The sequence below is a fragment of the Theobroma cacao genome, chromosome 1 (assembly GCF_000208745.1).
Source record: "Theobroma cacao cultivar B97-61/B2 chromosome 1, Criollo_cocoa_genome_V2, whole genome shotgun sequence".
Taxonomy (NCBI): Eukaryota; Viridiplantae; Streptophyta; class Magnoliopsida; order Malvales; family Malvaceae; genus Theobroma; species Theobroma cacao.
The window spans coordinates 1246370-1270747 of record NC_030850.1 but is presented as its reverse complement, the minus strand read 5'-3'; the positions used below and the strand labels follow the sequence as shown (position 1 = coordinate 1270747).

Genomic DNA, 24378 nt, shown 5'->3' with positions numbered 1-24378 from the left:
AATTTAATAATTTTTTAAGTATAAATCACGTTATTTTTAAAAGTTTAAATTTGTATATAAATTTTAAAAATCTCATCAACGTAACGTGAAAGTACTTCTCGAATTAACATATGTATATATTGCAATTGTAACTTTGATTTAATAATTTTTAAATTTAAATTATGTGATTCTAAAAAATTTAAACTCAAATAACTTAATAGTGATTTGAATTAAACAGTTATGTATAGATCTCATATCAGTTCTCATTTTTAATTGTATTCACCTCTGAAGCAAAATGTCTTGTCGGGCGTAATGAATGGAGGAAAGTTTTATGCCAAGTTTAAAAGCATTGCCGTATTGATGATCCCCTAATAAACATTCTTTCATGGAGGTTGATAAGTATACATATGATCAAGCAGCCAAAGCTCCAAGCCTTCTTTAAGCAGACCTAGAGCCGACACCTACCTGCAGTAGTTTATAATTTTCATAACCCCAAAAGCCAAAACCATTTTTTTTACGTACAACCTCAAGTTTTTTTCAATGGGGGAAACATTGTCTAGATGCCACCACCGCAACTATTAATAAAATATGATGCGTAAGACTGGGGCACAAGGCATAGTCCTCTGCTTCTAAGGTCACGCTTCTGCTCTTCTTGTCCTTCTGCCTCGTTCGAACCCTGCCAATCAGAAGAAGCTTGTGATTTTTTTTTCTCTTGGCAATAATGATTATTCTGTTAGTGATGATTAGTAATAAGTTGTAATCATTTAGCAAAGCAACTTTATGGTTTACTGAGATAGCTAGCTAGGGAGTTTCATACCACTTGAACTGTTCTATAAAGCCTGCTTTGTGATGACTTCATAAATGGGACGCTCAGTGTCTGCAAAAGGAAAGGGAAGAAAAAGAACTTGTTCAGGATCCTGAAGCAACTAGGTTCTTTAAGTTAATTAGCTTCTTTCTGCAGAAACCTTCTTGCGGTCTTGCCTATCTGGATATATGGATCAAGTGTATGCATGCAAAGAATGAATAGCCAAGTATGAATACAGTAAAAAGAAAGAAAAGAACCCAAAGTGAGAAAAATACCTGAACTTGGTCATGCAGGAACTGGATGTACCCAATGGCTTCTGTTAACACAGTGGCTGTGTCTGTCTGGCAATCATTCCACACAGAGAAAATTCAGATATGTAGGCATGGCCCAAATATTATTTTAAGTTTTTAACTTTTAGTCTAACTCTCTCATCTCATTCACTGTTAGTGGATGGTGATGAGGGAGTAACATGGAGAGAAATGTACCTTGCCAAAAGGTGCCACCAACTTCTGAAGAGCTGCAACCCTGTCTCCTAGTTTCTCCTTTCTAACCTAGTTAAAAAAACCAAAGCCCAAGCTAGTAAGAAATTGGAAAAGAGAAAAGGGGAAAAGAAACTATCCAACTTGAAGAATTAATTGGTAGTGGAAGTATCAGTATCACCTTCAATGTTGGGCATGGGGATCGTGACGTTGAGGACCGATGCTTCTTAGCATCTTGTTGGAATTCCTTTGTCTCAGAAAAGCTACCAGGCCTCTTTGTGCTTGTAGTCGATCCACTAACTAAGGTTGATATCTTTATGATGATAAAAAGAAAAGCACTTCTCAGTCTATGGATTCCGAGAGGAGAATCATGTTAAAGTGATCAACAAGAAAGCTTGCAAGGATGGCCACATACAGTATATAGAACTGAAAAAGAACTCGTTTTTTGTTGATGAGTTTGAAGGTGTCTTTGTAAAACTAGAAATTAATGGAAATCAATCCATTTCCTGTTTCTTTCCAACCTCAGGCTCTTCCATTAATTAAAGACCTCAAGCAAATCTTAATTCACATTGTCTGCTAATAACTAAGACTATAGGAGAAAGAGATACTCACTTTATTGGAGCTGGTCGATGGACTATCACTACGTTCTCTTATGTTATCATGGCCCACAAGAACACTTCTGCTTAGTTTCCCAGGACTATCAAGTAAAGATTGATTACAACTCCCACCATCATATGTAGAAGTCAAAAGATCCAAGGCCTTCAAGTTCAAGTCCAAAGAGCTTGAAAACAATGTAGAACACAAATCCGATGTGGAAATATTTGTACTTGGAAAGATATGATTGAAGTCATATCTGCTAGTTGCTGCTGCAGTTCCCAAACATGGGGACTGATGAGCATTCCTGTACGAGTCTCCTGATGAAAGCTGCAGCTCAGTCATGTGGTTAGCAATGGAGAAATTGCTGTGCCATAGATTTCCTCCAAGATCACTAGATTGTGGATATATATAGTGTTTTTTAAATGGTAAATACGAGTCCTCTGCACTGGAGTGGCAGTACATCATCTCACTCAGTTTGGGGAAGGAATCTGACATCTCATCTTTGATATTTGTAAGGAGAAACTCACTGGCAGATTGTTGGTTGAAGCTATCTTGATTCATGGAAGTCCTGATCAAAGGCGGCGCCCATAGATCCCTTGATTTTGGGATGGTTTCAGTCAGATTCCTATTGTATTTACTACCAATATTCCTGCATGAAGAAAAATAACCATAAACATAATATATTCATCATGAAGACATAACTGAATTTACCATTATAATCAATTCAATATATACTGAAAATCAAAGAAACCTCAAATAGCACGAAACTTGTCAATATTAAAGTTTCTATAGGCTTTGGGTCAACGAAGATGTCTTAGATTCACATGTCTTATTGAGGTTTTTTTCCTTTTTCCCCTTTTTTAAGTAACTAACTTCAAGTTCAAGGGGCATACGTTGCATGAATAAAAACAGATCGTATATAGAACTATATACGTAATAATCAAGAGTATCAGACGAACAGTTTATATGTAAGTAAGCTTATGCACTAAACCATGGAAGAACCGATGCTTTAACCTTTCCAGGGAAAGCGAAAATGAGAAGAACTAGCAGCTAGTAATACTTACGGAACGAGGCTCGGGTTCCATTCATCAGAGGTTGATACTTGATGATGGCCTGTTTGAGTTGCCAGAGGTGAATATTTAACATACTGTTCTTGAACCTTAGGGTGAGGATGGAGATTTGCAGACTCCATAATATGGTCCCAGTAAACACTTCAAAAATACCAAAATCAAGCAAGCAAACCTCTCCCTTGAGGTCTCTTTTCACGGAATAATTATATTCAGTAAACCACTTTTCTCCCTTGATTTTCCTCTCCTTTTCCTGCAACTGCACGTCTCAGCTCAAAGTAGCATCTGAAAGCAAGAAAGATGAAGATACCATATACCCCTTCAAACTAATGAGCTTCGCAAGAAACTTTATGCAGCTTCAGTTGCTAGTGAACCCTATAACTATTATATATATAATAATATTGGATTAAATTTCTTCTTTTGCCCTCTGTATTCTTTCCAAAGGCACATAGATAGATGAGACATGATTTAAATCTTGATTTTGGAATTGCTCTAAGATACCCACAAGAAGGGTCTGAAGAAGGAAATTTTCTGTTGAAAATGCTCCTTCTTTTTCACTTGTTCAAAGACCTTACATTAAGCAATATATATATATATATATATATATATATATATATATATATATATAGGCATATTGTAGGGTTATCATTCTAAAAGTTAAAAAAATAAAAATAGGTTGTTAAATCATAGCCACCATGGCATGCTGAGTATATTAAGTTCTGCTTTTACGATATGCTATGATTAATCTATAATAACAGTACCTTGTACTTGATAGAACAGCCATACAAGAGAAAATGGGATACTCTACCTAGCTTGTATATGGCTGTATGTGAGCAGATTTTGAGTAATTAATTAATAAGAAGGCCATACAAACTTGTAGCAACATGAAAAGTTATGATTAATGACTTGCAGATTCTCGCCATTTAGAGTCATATATATATACACTTCATTTTCGTGTTTTATTTATTAAATAAATAAATATATATATATATACACGTAAAATTTATTAATTATGTGATTTTATGTTAAAATTAAAACAAAAAATCATAGTCCGATTTATTGAAAGTATGCTGAATTCTCATAAGGTGTTTTATGGATACAGTAGATAATTAATTTCAAGTTTCAAAAACCAATAATTCAAACAGAAAAGTGAAGGATCCGAGCTAAGCAGGCTGATATATATATATATCTGTATATATCAATCTTCTGATCAAGGGAGGATATAAAAAACTATAGTGTGATGGTGCTGGTTGCTCAACTTTCAGAGAATTGTTTGATTAAACAAAACTAAGATGTCTTTTACCAAAAAGAGAACTATATAATAAGCAAAATGGTGAACCCACAGAAAAGTTAGCTCGGAGGGAAAAGCTGATAGGAAAATGCAATATGGGGATTATGGGCGAGATTGCTGAATTGTCGTTTACTTTTCCCTTCCTGCTTTCCTAGAGTCTCTCCAGGCTGCACCCATCATCCACCGCCTTTTCTTGCTTAAATCATTCTCTTCATCAATCCTCAAGTTTCAACATAGGGTTGCTCTCTTATTCATGGTTCAGATTGTTTCCCGAGGTTTCCCTGGTGGATATCAATGCAAAAACAAGACTCTGAAAACAGTGCAAAAAAAGGGATTGAGTTATCAGATAATCAAAGGTTATTTGAAAGAGTAAACTGGTTCAATCTCGCTGCCTAGTTTTAGATTATAGGGGCCAAAAACTAGCCAATTATTGGAAGAACATTGGGATTCCAAGATGCCATTTTGTATGTTTATAAGTAGATTGTAATATAAAATTCTAAGTGAAAGAGCACCTAGACTGTCTAATCCACTTGCATACATAGGCAACCCCACAATTGGAATCCACGCTGGGATGCATTATGCTTTGACAGTATTTAAAAATGTAAAGGGCATGGAAATACAATAATATCTGTTACTACTATACTACTATACTTTTTTGCAGTCATTGTACAGTCAACCAGGCTCGAGGGATTTCTTTAATTTCCATTACTTAGATGAAATAGGGAAATTTCCAAACTTCAATTCCCAACACAAAATTTTATGAAACTTTAATTCTTTCCATCAGTTCATCTGCAGAAACACAGCAAAGGGTACCGTCAAAATTTGTCTATGTTACTTTATAGATTGCCAAGAACATAGGCCTAGCCATACACCCTTTGTTAAATAAACGATGGGAATTTGTTTAAACTTATGAATGAAAGAATCGCGGTGAAATTGGGAAAAGTTAATACTACGATAGAAAGTGGCAAGTCCCTGAAAAGGAGGTGTAAAGTTGCCAGAATTAATGATGTTTCAAGAAGAAGACAAGGCATTTGAATCCTGGAAGAATATATGCCCACTTTTGTTAGCATATAGAGCAGAAAATCCCGGTATCCGGGACCATGTTTTTTTATTTACCATTCATTAAATTCAAGGTCCTTTCAGGGAAGAATATCACAAACACTTGGAGACTGGAGTATATTACATTACTTGATAATTTGAAAGAGCATCAGGCTATAAAGAAACTCATTTTCGATGCTCGACAATAATGTGGCTGTAGTTTAGTGGTAAGAATTCCACGTTGTGGCCGTGGAGACCTGGGCTCGAATCCCAGCAGCCACAATATTGTTTCTCACTTTTTTTTTTTTTTCCATTTCCTTTCCAAAATTTTACATGCACAATTGCAGTTGAGTTCCCTAGATTCTCACAAGTGACTAAGCCCTGCAGAAAACAACACAGTTATAGCTATCAGCTATGAAAAACCAGAAGCCATGGTTATAGCTTCTGCCTTTGGGCATTGCAGTTTCTGTCTTTGGCCTAGGGTTCACAATCTTCTTGCTTTTGTTTCTTGCAGCTTCTGTTTTAAAGCCCATAGAAAAATTGCTGATCCAGTCAATGTCTTTGCAGAGAGACCTTGAGGAAAAGAACCTCCATCCACATTTGAATATACACCCCCCCTCTCCTCTCTTTCTTTCCATTTCTCCTTCTAAGTCATATTCTTTCATTACATGTGGCTCATGCATGTGTTTAACCCATAACAAAGACGGATGATCCACGCTTATATTTATATATATATATATATATATATATATATATTATAAAAATTATGCAAACAACAATTAATAAAATTAAAATTCATACTCGAACATTTGGTTCATTAACTGATACATATTTCTCTAATTAAATAATAGGGTTCGAATCTCTTTTTTTTAATTCAAAAAAGATTAATAAAATAATTCGAATATCTCTCTAAATATAAATAAAAAGTTTGTGAGATTCACTCATTTTAAGTTCTCTTATTGTGAATATTAGACAAATTTAGATATCTAAATAACTGTGATTAAATCTTAAGAAATGGCTTTATTCTATGGCAAAAACTAGTGGCATTAGGTCAAATTGTTAATAGTACACAGACATTTAATTAATCATCAAGTTTTGACGAAAAGCAAGCCATGATCTTAGAAATAACCTCTCATTGATCCATCTATCTAGTCTAAAAAATTATGTCAAGTCTTGCTTTTTAGCACTTTGCACTGCACCCCACCTACCTCCCTAACTAATAGAATTAAGTTAACCCCCATCTCATGTGCAAACTAATCCGATAAGATTTTAACATAAATAAGCTTCATCAAGAAGCGACTAAGCGTAATTAAGATTTGGTCATCCTCAGCTTTTGAGTCTTCCTTTTGCTCTCTTTTCTTCTTTTTTGACCCTTTCTTTGATCAGATATAGAATGATTAATCTCATAATTACTCGATGACGATTTCAACCAATGGAGATGAAAATGCTTTTTTAAAGTCTACATATGTAATGTAATAGCGATTATTCAATCTTAATCATGCCAACATTTCGACAAATGAAAGCAAGCCAGCCGGCCTAAAATGGTGAGTACACGTGGGGGCGAGCCGTTTACTTTGAAAGGGAGTGAGGCAATCAAATGTGTTGGTTTGAAACATTCACGAGGCCTTTGAATTTTGGGATGGATTGATGATTGAAGGAAACGCAAAGGCAAAGGCAAAGGGCGAATGAGTTCAAAAAGAAGAAGCATCTCTTCCACGTTTTCATAAATGCAAGCCAACTTTTAGCGATTGGGATGGGAAGCTCTCGGCTCCAAGCCGCCTCACCAAAAAAAAAAAAGAATCCACATTATCAACAAAATGGGTACAATTAATGGGAATTGCTTGATATCTTTATGTAGTTATATTGTATTCCTCGTTTGTCAAAGGAAAGTAACAGGTTGAATTATTGATTGGTCACCTCTGTTAACCATTTGCTTGAAACAATATGATTTCATCTTGTTTCTCATTACCAAATTCTAAGCCTACAAAAGAATCATCTCAAAGTAGTAACTTTCTTTTACAGTTTAGTATTTAGTAAACAAGATAAAGTCTTTTCTTTACCCATAATTGTGGGAAGTGGAGAGAAGATAGAAGTTTCAAGTTTGTGCGTGGCAAAGCTTAAGCAAGCCAAGGCTGCAAATTATCTGCAAGAAAAAAAAAAGGGCAAAAGAATAAAAGGTTCAAGATTGTTTGTGCATGAAGAGAGAGAGAGGGAGGGGTGGGGGGAAGGAGAGATTGTATTGATATTTCCTAAGGCCCCATAAAACCAAAACAGTACGTAGCTGTCGTTTAGGCCTCAAGGGGAATGCCGTGTGGGCGTCACGTCCCTGCCCTTTCCTTTACATGCTCTCTTATACATCTACTCTTTCTCTCTCTTTCGTCTCTTTGGGTCTGATCAGTAATTCAGAATCAGATCAGATCACTTCTCTTTGGATAAGGATTTTGCATAGAGACCTAACTTTTGTTTTTTGGTGAAGACAAGTAGAAGAGTTTGGGTTTCCTTTTTTGGAAGAAATGAGGGTGAAAGTTTGGAATTTTACGGAGAATTATTTGAAAGCCGGTGAATTTGGAGTTTGCTGATAGGTTAAAGAAAAGGGCAGCAAAAAAGTTGGGATTTCTAATCTTATTTAAGGAAAAAAGTGAAGAAACTGATCAGAAAAGATCAAAGCAAAGAAGTAGAAGCGGCAAGTAAGAATTGATTCCAAACCCCCTTTTTTTCTTCTTGGTTTTGGGTTAAATTCTGGTTTTTTATGGTGATTTGTTTTCTGGGAATTTCACAGAGGAATGGCGACGCTTGTGGAGCCGCCGAATGGGGTGAGGGCAACAGGGAAGCATTACTATTCAATGTGGCAGACCCTTTTCGAGATTGACACAAAGTATGTTCCAATCAAGCCTATAGGGAGAGGAGCATACGGCATCGTCTGCTCATCAATCAACAGGGAAACCAATGACAAAGTCGCTATAAAGAAGATCAACAATGTGTTTGAGAATCGTGTTGATGCGTTGAGAACTTTGAGGGAGTTGAAACTTCTCAGACACATTCGACATGAGAACGTGATTGCTTTGAAGGATGTCATGATGCCAACTCAGAGAACCAGTTTCAAGGATGTTTATTTGGTTTATGAACTTATGGACACGGATTTGCATCAGATTATCAAGTCGTCTCAGCCGCTTTCTAATGATCATTGCAAGTATTTTATTTTTCAGGTACTGGGAAACAGCCCCTTTATTTTTGTAAAGTTCGTTTATTGGAATTGCTGCTAATGTTATGATTTGCTCATTTTTATTGTGTTGCAATGTGAAATGTTGAAATGTTTTGCTGAATTACAGTGTTTTATGTTCTGTTGATGTCATGATGTTAGATGAAACAGATAAATTTGTATGCCTTGTTCTGAAGTTTTTCTTTGGCTTTCCAATGGTCCTGGATTATCAGATATGATTTTGTTGATTGAAGTTATATATATATATATGGTAATTTGGGTCTGTTGAGTTCACATTTACCAACTGTAGGTGGTAATTTTGGTATTAGATGCATATTGAGTATCTATGAGTTTGCATTATTGTTTCTAAGTACTTATCATAGGTCATTAGACTTGTTACCATTTTGCTGTTTGATTTCCCTTTTTTGCAGGGCATTTACACTGTAAAATGACAAGTTAGCATTAATAAGTATCCTTATTTCTGTGCATTCTTGGGTTTGGGCTTTGATGAGTTTCGTGCTCATCTGGTCCCTTCTTGCATTTAGTTCAGCAGAAAAAGGAAAAAGGTCATTATTTATTAGACTTATGGTAACAACTTGTACTGGTGGAAATAAACTTGTTAGTAGATTCATTAAGGTACAAGATGATGACAGTCAAGCAACAGTTGAAGGAATAATGATGCATATTCATTGATGGAGAGTTAGTTATTTAGTTCAGCTTTATTTACAATCGTAAGGGCCAGAATAATATGTAGTGTGCATCATTCCATTCTGTAGCAAGGGTCTTTTCTGATTCAATTAATGCTGCTTCTCGCTTCTCTTATCTTCCCTTTTCTCATCTTATTAATGGTTCATTTGGGTTGCTTTTTTTGCAAATGGTAAATTCCAGATCCTCTCTAACAGCCTATTATGGTTGTCAACATAACTGCTTCATTAAATACATATGGACTGATTTACGTAGTAATTGTCAATAGGATAGGATAGGCATCCAGTGATAATGATGTAAAGTTAGAAAATTATATTGCTTCTTCGCAATATGTAATACAGAGTACTTCATCACTATTATGAGTAAAAGTTAATCTCTATTTTCATCTCATTGCTCATCATATGCATTCTTTAACAAAGGCCTTTCCTCATTTCTGGTTCACTTTGTTTCAGCTTAATCCTCTGTCCTTCTCCATTCACACTTATTTATGTTTCATTTGATTTGCTTTCTTTGCAAGTTAGTAAATATTTTTAGACTCCCTCTTACACATTTTTCTGGTTGACAACTTTACTGGCTCAGCAAATTCTAATAGACTGATTTCTATTTTGTTAACAGGATAGGATAAGAAACCTTCTTGACTGTCTCATGTAGAATATTATGAGTAACAATAAATCTTTATGACATTGCTATGCTTAAGAAAACTTGGCTCCATTTAAAGATGTAGATGAGGTTCTAACCTCTTTTTTCTTCCTATTATTTGTCTGCTTGTTACTAACCTTTAGTACATATTTTAGTTACTACGAGGGCTGAAGTACCTCCACTCAGCAAACATACTTCACCGAGACTTGAAGCCCGGGAACCTTCTTGTCAATGCCAACTGTGACCTGAAGATATGCGATTTTGGGCTTGCCCGAACCAGTAGAGGCAATGAACAATTCATGACAGAGTATGTTGTAACCCGCTGGTACCGTGCACCGGAGCTCCTACTCTGTTGTGACAATTATGGGACTTCCATTGATGTTTGGTCAGTAGGATGCATCTTTGCAGAGATTCTTGGCCGCAAACCTATCTTTCCAGGAACGGAATGCCTCAACCAGCTTAAGCTAATTATCAACGTCCTTGGAAGCCAGCAAGAGGCTGATCTTGAGTTTATTGATAATCCCAAAGCCAGAAGGTATATCAAGTCACTTCCTTACTCTAGGGGCAGCCACTTTTCCCACCTATACCCCCAGGCTGATCCATTAGCCATAGATTTGCTGCAAAGGATGCTTATTTTTGATCCATCTAAGAGAATTACTGTCACCGAAGCGCTCCTACATCCTTACATGTCAGGGCTATATGATCCAAGGTGCAATCCACCTGCCCAAGTCCCAATCGATCTTGACATAGATGAAAACATGGGAGAACAGATGATTAGGGAGATGATGTGGATTGAGATGCTTCACTACCACCCAGAGGCTGCCTCTCTAAATGCTTAGATGGCATTGTTTTAGCTATGCATGGTTCTGTTGCTTTCTTATAATGTGCTTTCAGAACCAGTATTATTGTTTGACCTAGAAGAACGCTGTGGAACTTAGCAATTGTACCAAGATTTTGATTTAACATCTTATTTATTAGTTTGGCTTCTTTGTAGCAAACTGTGGCTCGTGTAACGTGTAAATATTTATGCTATTAATCTGGAGATTTTGCCCATTCTGTGTAGTTTATTGATAGATTATTCACCATTAACTCTTCTTCTTCACCTCAATGCCATGACAAGGATGAGTTAAATATCCTTAAAGAGAATTAAAGTAATCTGAAAAGAGGCATTTTCCACATGTAGATCTAAACAGGAGGGCAATGAAGAAAATGTACGAAGGGAAACTAGGCCCTGGCAGAAGTTGGGCTATGATTTAATACCTGGTTTGGCATTGCTGTTAGAAAAAGCTCGGGTTGGCCAAAGCACCTTTCTATGTGCATCTGCAGTTGGAGAAAGATCATGGTCTAAAAAAGTGCTTGTAAACCTAAAATTAGATGATATTTGACATTGTGTTAATTGTTAAAAGTTGTTTTTTGATAATCAAACGCAATGTCAAATTCTTGTCCTAGCTTAAAGGGAGAAAAGCCATTACCAAAACAAAGTAACTAAGGTTTCTCTTGCATAAATTCAAAGCCTCGAGATCTTTTTTGGAGAGCATAAAGCTTCCATCCACCTTTTTCCATGCTCTTGCTTTACATATATGAATATTACTTTTGCATTTTTACCTTTTTTTTGCCTGTCACGTATTTAGGCATAATCAAGGTTAACGTAGCTTTCATCCTGGTTTGTCAAACCATAGTTGTACCCTCAAGGTTCCTTCAAGATATCAATTTAAGCATAGCTTCCCCCACCCCCCACTTTCACTCCCTTTGCTCTTTTTTTTTGGTCAACTACTTTAACACTCATCGTGTTGCAAGTCCAGCTCTGATCTAGTTCATTTCCATGACCCAAAAAGTAGAACACAACAATGGTTGCACTTTGCAGCAAATAGAAATCTTCCATGGCATTTACACGTTTCAAAGGGTAAACTTTCTCTGCTAAAAGCCTTCCCATTTTTGTCTGCCAGCTTTCACTTGCAGAGAGGCCTTTCTACTTTTTTGATGTTGAATAACAAATAGAAATTTGGCCCCAACCAGCCAACCAGCCAACGATTTTCGACATTTTTAAAAGAAACCAACGAGTTCTCGTACATGAATGTCCTGATATCATCACATTCTTAGGTAATATTAAAATACTTTTCTATGGGTTACTATATATGAATATGACATCGCTGTTTGTTTCCTGAGAAATTCCGCGTGACAACCATTAACTATGGGTATCTGGCTGTCGGTTCATCCTTGGATAATTAACCATCCTTCAGGGGGGAAGATTATTTATCAATAGTCTCATTTTTTTCTACGAATTCGTACACTTTGAATTCAATGCCATATTTGTTTTCGGGTAAATTCTTTACGATTTTAATTTTTTATATATGATATTTTATAACTTTTATAATTAATATTTTATAATTTAATAAGTAGTCAAAAGATTAGTCTAGGGAATCTTATATATATAAATGTTTAAGACTTTAATGGAACCATAATCATCTCCTGGAGAAGCACATGCTTTACATTGTACAATTATTTTATCCAATGCAATCTGACAAATAAAATGTTAAAGTTCACTTGACATCAAATGTATTTATATTATAATCATGATTTTGAATGATTCAAGATAGCATTTAAATATGTGTTCGATACATTTAAAAGGCCGGATTTTCATATTTATATTCATTACATGTGTAAATAAGAATATGTTGTACTACAAAAATTGATGGGAGAATTTCTACTGTGGAAGAAAGACAAGCAGAGAGGAAGAAAGTTGCTTGATTTAATAATTCAGAAGTTGAACAAGATACCCCGGGAGGCAGAGGAGACGGCCGCTGCCTTGTTAAAAGCAGCATGTGGAACTCGTTTTCTGTCCCAAGTGCAAAGTGAAAGACATTACAACAGTGTTGGAGAATGGACAAGCCCGCCACTGGCACTTTGCCCCGTCTCTGTATGAATGATTTTTTGTCCCTTTTCTTTTCTCGGCAGCTTAGCTTACAGATAAAAATGACTAGTTCGAGCAAGGAAGGAGAAGGAAAGAAACAAGAAATGGATTGATTGAATCTGATAATTTGGGATTTACTTTTATATTAAATAAAATAAAGAAACGGATTGGCGTGGAAATCCATGATGTGTGAACCGTTTCAAATCTATGTCACCTTATTGTATGCAGAAACTAACCAATGCTTGTAATTAGGAAAAGAACCCTCTCCTCCTCCAATGAAGCTTTTGATTTCCTTTATTTCTTAATGGAGGTGTGTGTCTGTGTGAGATGACTTTCAATGGAGGGTTTGATTGCCCTGTTGCTTAATTAGTAAGTTAGAAGTTAGGGATATGCTAAAAGGTTAGCAGTCATGATCTTCCAAACATAAACTATGGAAAAAACCGGCCATGAGCTTGAAATTTAAGAATATAATGGCAACCACAAAACAGAAAGGGGAGCCCTCTGGTATTTCTAACGTAATTTAATCTTAATTGCCTCTCCTAGCCATGAGGGTGCGCGTCCTCCTCTGGCCTAGTGGCCTCTGTAACTCCAATTTTCAACTGGGGCCAATGTTGAGAAAAGCTGACATGAATGCATGTGATTTGTACGGCTTAAAATCACGAAAGATCTCCGTGGAGAACATTGACCTTTCTCCCCCTCCCGGAAACATTGTTTCTTCTTCGTTGCCACAGTAAGACGGTAAAAACCATTATTCTCCAATCTGTATCATGCCATGAAACTGCCATTATTGATGTTAATTTGGTATTCATGGAAAGAAACTTTTGATCAAGATTTTGTATCAGCGGTAATAACCCATGCAAACTCTCAATCCTGAAACCTGGAAGTTATGAACAGCAGAACATGTATGTGTGGTAGCGGTAACTTCAAACATTCATGGAGACTTACCGCAAGCTGCCAGACTAGCAAGAAAGCGACTGTCTTAAGCAGGACAAAGTGAAAGACCGACTTTACATTGCCGTATAGCAGTTAAAATATTTTTCCCGTGGGTGGCTATCTGCGACTGCGAGCGAGCGAGCTTGCCAACACCAAGTTTGCGCGTGCTACTTCATGTACAAATACGCTACACTTTCAACATTCTAGACGCAATTCACTTTGTTTTTCTTTTCCCCCAATATTTTAATGCAAAACTGCAATATTGTTTGGTGTTTTCTCCATTAGTTCATTTGTTTCCAATGGGCATTTCCTGTCTATAAAGTCCACCATGAAATCCCACATCTGCCTCTTTCCTTTCTCATCTTGATTTGCTCCCGTCTCTTTGCAATCATCTCTAGATCTCTCTTCCATAACCCTCTCAGGTTATCTTACATACTGAAGACCCGAGTCTCCTTGGTTTCTGTGCTTTCGTCTAGCTAGAAAATCTTTTTGATGCTCAACATCTTGTTCTTGATGTGTGAGACTCATGTCTCCCGTACTCAGTGAAATCCTCCTTTCTGGTTTTATGATCAACTCTACTCTCAGGCGCAGGACCCATCTTGTTCAATCTTTCTCTGTTGTTTTCCTTTACTGGTTCTACGTGTTTTCATGAACTATCTCATCTTTCTGTAACTCCATAATCAGACCTTAATTTTCTTTAGTTTTTCTTAACTATTTTTCATTGATCATAATCCCATATTTGAGTTCTTTCGAATAATCAACTTACTTCTGGGTCCTGTGCTTTTCCTTTTTCCCAAGCATAGCCCAGTAATTATTCTGTTATTTTTGTTTTACAACCGTTGTCGTTATGGCTACTTCAAGCACCGGGGCATCTTCAGCTTCAAGCACGATGATGAGAAGCTCAAGTACCGATGAGAATTTGCAGCAGATTTTGGATGAAAAGAAGCGCAAGAGAAAGCTGTCCAATAGGGAATCGGCACGTCGGTCTCGGATTCGAAAACAGAAGCACCTGGATGATCTGATGGGGCAAGTTTCTCAACTCACAAAGGACAACAACCAGACCCTTACAAGCATGAACATCACCACACAGCTTTATTTGAACGTTGAGGCTGAGAACTCGGTTCTTAGAGCTCAGATGACTGAGCTCAGCACCAGGCTGCAATCTCTCTACGAAATCATCGATTTCATAAACTCAAGCAATGGGGTTTTCGAAAATGATCACAACTTTGAGGCTGCCCATCATCATCATCAGATCAACGATGATACCTTCATCAATCCATGGACTTCTTTCTCTGTCAATCAACACGTCATGGCTTCTGCTGACATGATTATGAACTGAGCAATCATTTCTATGCTGCGAAATCCTGGCTTTATGGTTGTTGATTGTTGCTCTTGTTTCTAATATTACAGGTGTTGCTTAGATCCTATTGGAGATAGCTAGAGCTGGCCCCCCTTTCTTTTTGTTGTGTTTTGCTTCATTTAGGTTGTAAAGGCTTTGCATAATGAAGGGATGCATGGATGGAGATTTGTGATAATCAGACATAAAAGCTGGCAATACCATAGTTGGGCTGTTACATTATTGTTGAAAAGTTGCCATTTCTGGTTTTCTAATGTAATTATCATTGCAACCCTACACCTTTCAGCAATTTTTTTAAGAAAAAAAAAATTCTTATTAGCTAATTTTTTAAGTTGTGATTAATGTGTACACTTAACTGCTAGTTACGACATTTTTGAAAAAAAAAATTCATGTTTTCCAAGAGAAATATAACAGAAATTAATTTCACGTTTTTAAATAATTAATCTCATATCAAGATCCAAAACTTACTTTATTTAATTATCAATTAGGATTTTCACCAGTTACGGGTGATATAATATGTTGGAAAGACTAATCATGATGTATTATATATTTTTAAGGGTTTGTACTGTCACTTAATCATAGATCACCACTTCATAAATATGTAAATCTTTCAAAATAAAGTTTTTTAAAATTATAAGTATTTATTTTTTAGAGTTTTTATTTTTAAATTTATTTATTAATGAGATAATAATATTTAATTTTATTTAAGAATATAATAGTATGATGATGATGAGATGGGACAAAAGAATTATTTAAGAATATAATTCTTTTTTCTTTTTTTTTGGATTTCATGGTTGGAAAAGTCTATGTGGGTCTCTAACTTACTATTATTACATAAGATCTTAATAATTAGGTTGTGGGTATTTGCTGGAAGGGCTTCTTTGTTTGTTCCTAAAGAAAAAGGGTCTAATTATTGAAAGTGAAAGTCCATTATCTGAGAAAAAAGCTAGTCATGCAAATTAAATAAGTATTTTTAAAAAATTAAATAAAATAGAAATCCATGATCAATCAACTTAAACCTGGCTTTGCAAAATTAATCAATCATTAAAATGATTGTTGCGTGCTCATTTTCCTTTCCTCTTGCGTGTGTTTTGTTTAAGGAAATTAAATTGTTATTTTAATTAGTTGATTACTGATTAAATACGAAAATTTTAAGCAATTAAAGCTTATAATTATCTCCAAAATTAAATTCCCACAAAAATAAAAAGGAATTTAAAACATGTGAATTTATATTATGCTCGTATTTTGACCAAGTGAATTCTTATAAAATCTATTCAATTTTATGATAATGTTTTGTTTTACATGAAAATTTTTAAATGTTAAATTTATTTGGGCTTCAATTCTAAGTAAGAATACATAAAAAAAATTGCATTTGAATATAATAACAATTTTTTTATTGAATTAAACAATTAATATGATGTTGCATTCCAATTGTATATTTGTTTGTCTTAATTTGAATCATAATTTGAGAAAATAAAAAAAATACAAATATTGAAAAACAAGTAGATCAAAAAGAAGAATTACAACTTAAAATGGATTAAATTAGTCAATTTTCAAACCAAAAAAAAAAAAGAATAGTCAATTATTTAAAAAAAATAAAAACTCAACTGAATACCAAATTTCCTCCTTAGTTGGTCTTCACAAGCAGACAATTAGAAAATTAAATATAATATTAAGCTAATAAAACATGGCAACACTAGCCTTTATTAATTTAAAATCAAAGAAGTTTGTCCTGATCCATCTTTGTTTAAGCAAAAAGAGGGATAAATTAACCAAAGATTCCTCAATTATGACTCAACCTTCAAATTTTCCCACCATGATAAATTCTAACAAGTAAAGCTATCACTAAGAGACAAATTATGTCACATTTTAGTCGCAGATTTAAATTAATTTTTAATATGTTCAATTTGTTTGATTATTTTTTTATAAAGTTTGATTAATTTGATTTTTGAAATTTTTATAAACTAAACAGACCAAATACTCACCATTGATCGTCGTTATTTCGATTTTCTTAAGCTTATTAATTTATGTTTCCTCATCTTTTTTAAAGTCAAATTATAACAAAACAATTTAAAAATACTAATTAAGGTGTATATTATTTTTAATTAAATAGTAAATTTATTTTAATCCGATATCATTATTGATCGTAAGTCAAAAAAGGAAGTAGTGCACATAAACATTTTCACAATATTTTAATGTTACGAATATTTGTATGTCATCTACGAATATGTAAATTAATATACATGCTTTATTATAGAAAAAAAGAATTAATAATTAATGAAACTAAGAAAAAGATTAGTGTAAAAGTAAAGGCTGCCCATTATGGAGTGTAACCTTATGCATAAGACATTTATTGTGTCATAAATTATGTGTACAAAAATAAAGGGCAAATTGAAAAAAAAGAGAGGGAAAGTGGACAAAGTTAGGTATTAAATTAGACAAATCCATGCCATTTCTCCACCACAAATCAAACAAACCAATCAAGCTCACAAAATGTAATTAATTCCTATTAAATTATAGTTAACCTTTTTCTACAAGAAGATTATGTTGGCAAGCAAAGCATATAAAACCGCATGCTCAACCTTTTGAATTATTAATTATAACAATCATATTATTCCCTTCGGACGTCGTCTCTTTTTTCTATATCTATTTTTTTTGAAATGTCTCAAAATAAAAATATTTTTATCTTAAGCATCGAATACTCTTCCGTTTTTATATTATAAATTTATTTTCCCTGATTTTTAACTTGTTTATATGAAAAATATTTTTAAATTTCGTATGCAATATATTAAAAATCAAAGTTTTTGTTTTTATCTCTTGAAAGTTGAAAAAAAAAAAAAAACACCAACATTTAGGGATTGGAAAGAGTTATAATTAAGAGAAAGCAAGCATATAGGGGGGAAGGCATGTGGCCAACCATTTATGACAAAGGCACACATGGCCAAAGAAACAAGAAAAAGGTGGTTAATTTCTTAATCAAGTTTAGTGGAGTTTAATTATTTTAATTGAATTGATTATGACTATGTGGTAATGACCTTTTTTTAATTTATTTAACAAATTTTGGTGTTTAGTGAAGTTGGTTGAAACTAGAGGAGCAAATTAAGAACTTTATATCAACATTATTTTAATTAAAAAATTTAATTGTTTAGGTTAAATATAATCCTTATTTTGCATCTATATGAAAACTAAATTACCTATTGGGCTATGCATTTTAAGATTGGGCCTTTTATCAAGTGAATAGGACTTGATCCAAAATCTCACTGGGCCGGTTTGAGCCCGATAAGGGTTTTTCAGAAAATAAACTGAAAACCATCCGTTTAAAAATTTAAGCGCGTAGCACATACTGTGTCAAAGTATTTAACTGAACACTGGAAGCGAAAAGGAAATGCCAATGGGAAACCCTGAAAACCCTAGAAAATGGAGGTTCACATGGGAAGCCCAATCTCACTCTCCGAATCTCCGTTTATTCCTCTTCGATTCGCAAACAAAACCTTCGGTTCAGTGCAAGAAGCTCAAAGTTCATCTCAATCTCTTTCAATCTCAGCTTCTTGTTTCGTGGCCCAAAGAGGAGAAGGAGGAAGAGGTGACGGTTAGGGTTCCGATTCCTAGAGTTTTGATCGATTCTGAATCTCCGGTGAGTTTTCGAGCTTTGGATGATCACATTGAGGTCAAGCTCGTTTTGCTTCTCCCTGTTGGTCATCCTATCGTTTCAAGGTTTGATTCGGTGTTGAATTCGTCTGAAAATGGCGATGATGCGCTCGCACCGGATGCAGCAACGCCGCTAGTGATGGATACTGGTTAGTTGAAAAATTATCTTTTTTTTTCTTTTTTCAAGATTTGTGCTTGATTTTTCAGTTTCGTTTAATTTTTATTTTTAGTATTTATCTTTATACTCTGGAAGTAAAAAAGCAAAAAGGTAGTAGTATTGTCAACAATTAAAAAAAAGTTAACTTTTTTGAATAGCAAAAAACAATAAAGCTGATTTTACTTTTATAGTTTATAAGCAAAAATTATTTGCGGGCGTTAGATTTTTTATTTGTTCGGTTATTAGTTACATTTTAGGTTTTTTCTCATTTCTAATGGCAACTGAATGAAGGCTTAAATTATGAAATTCTATGCTTGATTCCTTCATTTTGTTTTCTTTCTTAGATTTGAAGAGTCTGTCATCAATTGAAGAAGGAGTGCATTTCTATTGCAGAAATTGCTCAATTAGGCTGACAGAAAATCCTCTTAGGTAGGTCACGTGTTTTCATTTCATTGTGCTCATTAGTATCAGCTTCGAATGTATGTAACTGTTTGATACCGCGTATGTAACTGTTTGATACCGCTTTACTAGTTGATGTTTTCTCTTTGTTTATTTTGAGAATTTTGATTAATGTGTGTAGAAATTTTGTGGAAATGCCTTCGATTGACTGGCGAGAAGTGGCTGATAATTGGTTTGGGGCTTGCTGTTGTTCATTTGGGGGTATAAGTGAGAAGATGGTGACTAGATTTGCAAATTCCTATAAATGTGCTAAAGGTGTGTGCCTCTTGAGCTTTACCGCCGTTGTTCTTAGCAAGGATGACTTGGTGGCATGTAAACTTTATAATAGAACTCAAGAACACCAGCCTGGATCAGATTTTTCTAGTGACTGTGTTTTGAGTGAAGATATGCTAAGTTCTCGAGAGAGCACAAATGATTTATGCGGGAAGCTGAGCTCCATGCATCTTAAGAATGATAGTGTTACTAAAAATGTGCTAGTTGCTAAGGAGGAAGCCAATGGTCATAAATTATTTTCTGCATTACCTGTACCGGATGTGTCTGAAAATGAGACATCAGTGCTAGGTTGTTGTGTTCATACAGAAAATCACATTCGAAATCATGTTGATGAAGGTGGCCAACACGATGTTTCTGAAACTTGTCCAGTGGACCAAAACACTTCAAAGCCCTTGGCTAATCAGAAATTGTTCCTTAATGGTTCTCTTGGAAATGCTTTTATGGCTAAATCCTACAATCTCTCAATGGATATTGAGTGGATGGAATTTGTATGCCCTAACTGTTTATCGCTTCTTGGAGCTTATCCTTTTGATAATGGTGGTGCACCTATAGATGGTGGAGTGCGACTCTTTAAATGCTACATTTCCACTTGTACATCTGCTGGTGGATTGGGTGATATGTTCAGGTGAGCAGATAACCATTAGGCAACTTTGCACAATTTCCAAAAGAAAATTTTGTTGTGTTTTTGTTTATATATGTGAGCCATTTTAGTGATTAGATAGCTGTGCAAATGTTGCTTTAGTGTGATTGATGAGTTTCAAACTGTGGCCTTAAGTTTGCTCATCATGAACAGGAAATATAGCTTGGAAAGAATGTTCACAAATCAGCTGCTGGAAAATGCGAAAGACGAATTATCATTTCGAACTGTGGTTAGAGATTTAAAAACCAAGTCTCCCTTGTTGCAAATTGTTCTGTTAAATCCAAATTCTTGGTGCTGTTCTGGTTATTGTTTGGACTCAGCCAGTGCAATGGAATCTAGTTTGAAGTTAGATTTACTCCCTGTTATCAAGGTGCTCTTTTCTGATTGCAGTAAATCTGCAGCATCTCAGTTAAGGTTAGTCTCAAATGAGCTCTTAATTTGTCTCCTTTTTTCCTCTGTTAGCTAACAAAGGAAACATTTTCAGTGTCTTCTTAACAGATTACATTAATTGTTTCATGTTGAGGAAACTTTTGACGTTCTCTGTCTTATGTCCTGCATTTTTGACATGAATTTGGTTCTTTTTCCTCACTCTACAAGATATGGATCCTCTATTTTGTATTTTGTTTCCAGCTGTACGTTTTTAAATAAGGGGAAATTACAATAAGAAAGAAACACAAAGTCAAAACACACCTAATACTCTTGAATGAAGTGAGAAATGTATAATAATCCTGATTTGGTGCTAATAAAACTTTCATGCTTGAAACATAAAACTAAAATAGCTGTTAGAAACTTAGAATTGGATGGTCAGCTTTTACAAGATTTAGAAAACTATAATGTTTGTCATTGCCTACTCCCATATTACCTGGTGAAAACTTGTTTTTTTTCCCACCTTCATGTATTTAACTTGTCAGTATCAGGTTTTGTTTCAGTCCACTAAAATAAATATTTTCCTCTTATGCAGGGTATGTGAAGATTGGATAACAAGGAATTTAGCTGATGTGGTTTGCATGTTTACACGGCAAGTAGATGAGTTGATTCAATCTCTAGCATCAGCAAAAGATATACTTCCGCCTTCATATAATTTTCTCCAGGATTTACCTGTTTCATCCTTGCAGCGGTAGAGATGGTTGCTTGTTTGATGGTGGCTTTGATCTGCAGGATACCAATTTGGCAACAATACATGTATTTTTAACTCTTGTGAATACAAAGGACAGATAAATCAAAATAGATAAAACATTACAATGGCAGTAGCTAAACTAATGAGTGCATCTCTCTTCCCTTTCAAATGATCTGATGCATTTAGATTTTAAAATTATTTAAATCTGTGATAGAGATGTGAGACTATCAATAAGAGATGCGAGCTTAGGTTGTTGATGATATTGACCATCAAATTATTGGTGTAGGGGGACAGTGATAGTCACACAAGGGATCTTTTGACATTTCTTTATCTCTAAAGCTCCAACAAGGATAATCAGAATGTATGACATCTCCCTATCTCTAAGGCATGATCTTTCCTTTTTGTTTAGATTTAGATATTCTTAAAGTTACCGTTTGGTGCAAGAACCCATGTGTTTACCATGAAATGTGAGTGAGGAAAAGCATGTGACATGCGCTTGATCTAGCATTTAATTATCATTGACGAATAAGAAATAAGTACCAAGATACAAACATTTCATTTTCTTTCCATATCACTAAATTTGTCTTGTAGCAACCCAAGACTTATGATTTCTTTGCAGCCAAGTTCTAAACTAGGTCAAATATATGCATCTTGTTTCAATCTCGGCATGCTCTGAATTTTTTTGTCTTTCACCTATCTTTTTCTCTGCGTCCTTCTCTTCAACAGTCTTTTCCTCCTCCTGGGCTCCACCTTCCTTCATTTTGGTCTTCTTCGTGTTGAGAAATTCGATGAGACTATTGAGTGCGGCTTCCGGCTCATCACTGATCATGAGTTGTTGCGCCATTTCAGCTGGAGTAACTTCAACACTTTTAATGAGATCATCGATGCAGGCAAACAGTTTGTCATCTTTGATTCCGAGATATGTAGCTGCCAGTTTTCTGAATCCTGCAGGAGTGCAATATCCCATGTAAATATGCACATCCATTCGCCCTGGACGTAACAGAGCTGGGTCTAACTTTTCCTTGTGATTCGTGGTGAAGATTATGATTCTTTCGTTTCCGCAGCTCGACCACAATCCATCGATGAAGTTGAGTAAGCCTGACAGTGTTACCTACAAGGATTATGTTAAAATAAGTAAAGACTGGCGTACCTAAACCTGGAAATGGAAAATTAAAGACAGTGAAACGAATGAATTACCCCAGGATCGATAGGAGAAGGACGATTCGATTCATCTCCATCTTCTTCCCCTGGTTCTTCTTTAACTTTGGCTCGATCACGTGACACATTCGTGCTACAATCTATGTCCTCAATAAGCAGAATGGACTGGTTTGTGGTGGAAGTGAGTATACGCCTGAGATCAGCATCGTTTCGAACACTTTGGAACTGAAGATCATAGATATCATACCTCATGTAATTTGCCATTGCCGCAACCAGTGATGATTTTCCTGTCCCTGGAGGTCCATACAAAAGGTACCCACGCTTCCAGGCCCTACCAACGTTTGCGAAAAATTCCTTGCGTTGCACAAATGAGTCAAGATCATCCATTATGAACTGCCTGAGCTCTGGCTCCATTGCCAGAGTCTCAAACGTGGCCGGATGCTTGAAAACTGCGCACTCCCACATGGAATATTCTTGGTCATATGTGTAAATGCTGAGGCTCTCACGCTTTTTAAGAATTTCTTGTGCGGTTTTGCTGATGTAGGGGAGGTACTCCTGCTCAACTCTTTCTCTGAGGATTTTGTTGCAGGTCAAGCTGAAGAATCTCTTGTTAGGGACGTAGCACTTTTTGGTCTCAATTGAAGAGAAAGTCCACTTCAAGCGCATGCCCTCAAAATCATCCGTGATCGTGCAATCTACAGGGATGCTTCGTTTGGGCGGAGCTGTTGGGTCACTGGAGTCATTGCAACCTACGAGGAGACTGTCGCTGGAAGGCCCAATTCTGGTGGGCAAGTAGACCTCAGCAGCACGAAACATTAGGTTATCAGCAGCTTGCCAGCGGTCTTCGATGACGAAGGTGAAGTCCGAAGAGAAGTAAGCGGATGTCAATTCGGAAAATTTGGACGCGATGTAGTTCCGCATCCGTTCTGGGAGCATTTCATTCATCATCGTACGGATTAGCATGGCCATGGCCGAGATAGAGGCATATGCGGAGACAAGGGCGGACAAAGACGGCAGCTCTTTCAACAGGGTAGCCATTCTGTCCTCTGTTTTTTGCTTCCTCCTATTGGAAGAAGAAAAAAAAGAAACAAAAACACAGAAAAACAGATAAGGTTGAAGGGAAAAGGAAAAGGAAAACCTCAGGCGTGCAAGCTGACTGAAGACGCAGGAAAGAACCTTGAAGCTTGCTCCTTAGATAGCTAAAGAAAAATGTCTTCGTGGGGTCCAAATTGTATCAGGAAGGATCCTGGAAAAAAACATACAGGGCGAACTGCTTGACTGAGAGTCGAAACTGGCTGGATCGTCGCATCTTAATTTGATCGACATTTCCAGGGAAGCCCTAGTAAAAAAGGTGTGCAACATATTCTTTGTCAGATATTTAATAACAAGCATATTGTTTTCTGCTTTTTACCTTTATTTTTTTCATTATTAAATTTTCTTCATTTGTCTTTCTCGGAACATTAATCCTTAAGAAATTGAAGTGCCCTTGGAGATTGTGGCAGCGGCCAATAGTTTTGCTAATCTCAATAGGATAAACCGTGCGTCATGCATCTTTTGCACGTCAAGATGTGTTTGGGATGATACAAAAACATAACAAAATATTGCGCACCCATAAAGAGCAAACGAGCTTTGACGACTACGCCACCAAAAAATCATTATAATGCTTAACATGAAGATACTCTTTCCCCAAAGGTCTTCCCTTTAGAATTAACAACCTTTTGCAAGCATACTACTAAAAGCTCATTACATCGTTTGTAAAGGGCACATTTCTTTTCAAGACGCAAAAGGCCAACTATTATATTAATTTTATTAACAAATTATTATATTAAATTTTATATATAATTAATTTATATGGATTTGAAATTTAAAAAGTTAAAATATAAAAATATGCTTGACTTTTAATATACAATTTGACTTTGAGAATAA

General features: G+C 35.5%; 6 protein-coding genes and 1 non-coding gene across 8 annotated transcripts; 5 read left to right on the top strand and 2 right to left on the bottom strand.

The window, feature by feature from the left end:
* LOC18610862 (transcription factor bHLH110) lies at window positions 536–3052 on the bottom strand. The gene is made up of 7 exons (XM_018116646.1): window positions 2925–3052; window positions 1872–2509; window positions 1445–1563; window positions 1270–1335; window positions 1060–1125; window positions 797–856; window positions 536–643 (listed from the first exon to the last, which is right to left on the bottom strand). Exons 1-7 carry the CDS (start codon window positions 3050–3052, stop codon window positions 536–538), a joined length of 1185 nt encoding a protein of 394 aa, XP_017972135.1.
* TRNAH-GUG lies at window positions 5467–5538 on the top strand. Its single transcript has one exon. It is a non-coding gene; the product is annotated as a tRNA-His (tRNA).
* LOC18610861 (mitogen-activated protein kinase 7) lies at window positions 7329–10861 on the top strand. The gene is made up of 3 exons (XM_007046770.2): window positions 7329–7943; window positions 8036–8462; window positions 9955–10861. Exons 2-3 carry the CDS (start codon window positions 8040–8042, stop codon window positions 10636–10638), a joined length of 1107 nt encoding a protein of 368 aa, XP_007046832.2. The 5' UTR covers window positions 7329–7943; window positions 8036–8039; the 3' UTR covers window positions 10639–10861.
* LOC108660570 lies at window positions 14144–14316 on the top strand. Its single transcript, XM_018114621.1, has one exon. The coding sequence runs from the start codon at window positions 14170–14172 to the stop codon at window positions 14293–14295; it is 126 nt and encodes a 41-aa protein (XP_017970110.1). The 5' UTR covers window positions 14144–14169; the 3' UTR covers window positions 14296–14316.
* LOC18610860 (bZIP transcription factor 11) lies at window positions 14443–15276 on the top strand. Its single transcript, XM_018114616.1, has one exon. The coding sequence runs from the start codon at window positions 14491–14493 to the stop codon at window positions 14980–14982; it is 492 nt and encodes a 163-aa protein (XP_017970105.1). The 5' UTR covers window positions 14443–14490; the 3' UTR covers window positions 14983–15276.
* Window positions 18357–21463, top strand: LOC18610859. The gene is made up of 5 exons (XM_007046766.2): window positions 18357–18797; window positions 19150–19234; window positions 19386–20162; window positions 20331–20591; window positions 21139–21463. Exons 1-5 carry the CDS (start codon window positions 18386–18388, stop codon window positions 21296–21298), a joined length of 1695 nt encoding a protein of 564 aa, XP_007046828.2. The 5' UTR covers window positions 18357–18385; the 3' UTR covers window positions 21299–21463.
* On the bottom strand, window positions 21763–23853 carry LOC18610858 (AAA-ATPase At1g43910). 2 transcript variants are annotated; one of them, XM_007046764.2, is made up of 3 exons: window positions 23629–23853; window positions 22492–23515; window positions 21763–22405 (listed from the first exon to the last, which is right to left on the bottom strand). In XM_007046764.2, the coding sequence occupies exons 2-3, from the start codon at window positions 23488–23490 to the stop codon at window positions 21926–21928; spliced, it is 1479 nt and encodes a 492-aa protein (XP_007046826.2). In that variant the 5' UTR covers window positions 23491–23515; window positions 23629–23853; the 3' UTR covers window positions 21763–21925. The 2 variants fall into 2 exon arrangements, with proteins under 2 accessions (XP_007046826.2, XP_017969292.1); XM_018113803.1 differs by having other exon boundaries at window positions 22492–23853.

Coding starts and splice junctions, on each gene's coding strand:
- LOC18610862 (XM_018116646.1), bottom strand. CDS start 3,052: ATGGAGTCTGCAAATCTCCATCCTCACCCTAAGGTTCAAGAACAGTAT. Junction 1,336..1,444: donor CCCCATGCCCAACATTGAAG/GTGATACTGATA, acceptor TTTTTTAACTAG/GTTAGAAAGGAGAAACTAGG. Junction 1,126..1,269: donor TGGTGGCACCTTTTGGCAAG/GTACATTTCTCT, acceptor AATGATTGCCAG/ACAGACACAGCCACTGTGTT.
- LOC108660570 (XM_018114621.1), top strand. CDS start 14,170: ATGTCTCCCGTACTCAGTGAAATCCTCCTTTCTGGTTTTATGATCAAC.
- LOC18610861 (XM_007046770.2), top strand. CDS start 8,040: ATGGCGACGCTTGTGGAGCCGCCGAATGGGGTGAGGGCAACAGGGAAG. Junction 8,463..9,954: donor GCAAGTATTTTATTTTTCAG/GTACTGGGAAAC, acceptor TACATATTTTAG/TTACTACGAGGGCTGAAGTA.
- LOC18610859 (XM_007046766.2), top strand. CDS start 18,386: ATGCCAATGGGAAACCCTGAAAACCCTAGAAAATGGAGGTTCACATGG. Junction 19,235..19,385: donor CTGACAGAAAATCCTCTTAG/GTAGGTCACGTG, acceptor TAATGTGTGTAG/AAATTTTGTGGAAATGCCTT. Junction 20,592..21,138: donor TCTGCAGCATCTCAGTTAAG/GTTAGTCTCAAA, acceptor CCTCTTATGCAG/GGTATGTGAAGATTGGATAA.
- LOC18610858 (XM_018113803.1), bottom strand. CDS start 23,490: ATGGCTACCCTGTTGAAAGAGCTGCCGTCTTTGTCCGCCCTTGTCTCC. Junction 22,406..22,491: donor CTTCTCCTATCGATCCTGGG/GTAATTCATTCG, acceptor TAATCCTTGTAG/GTAACACTGTCAGGCTTACT.
- LOC18610860 (XM_018114616.1), top strand. CDS start 14,491: ATGGCTACTTCAAGCACCGGGGCATCTTCAGCTTCAAGCACGATGATG.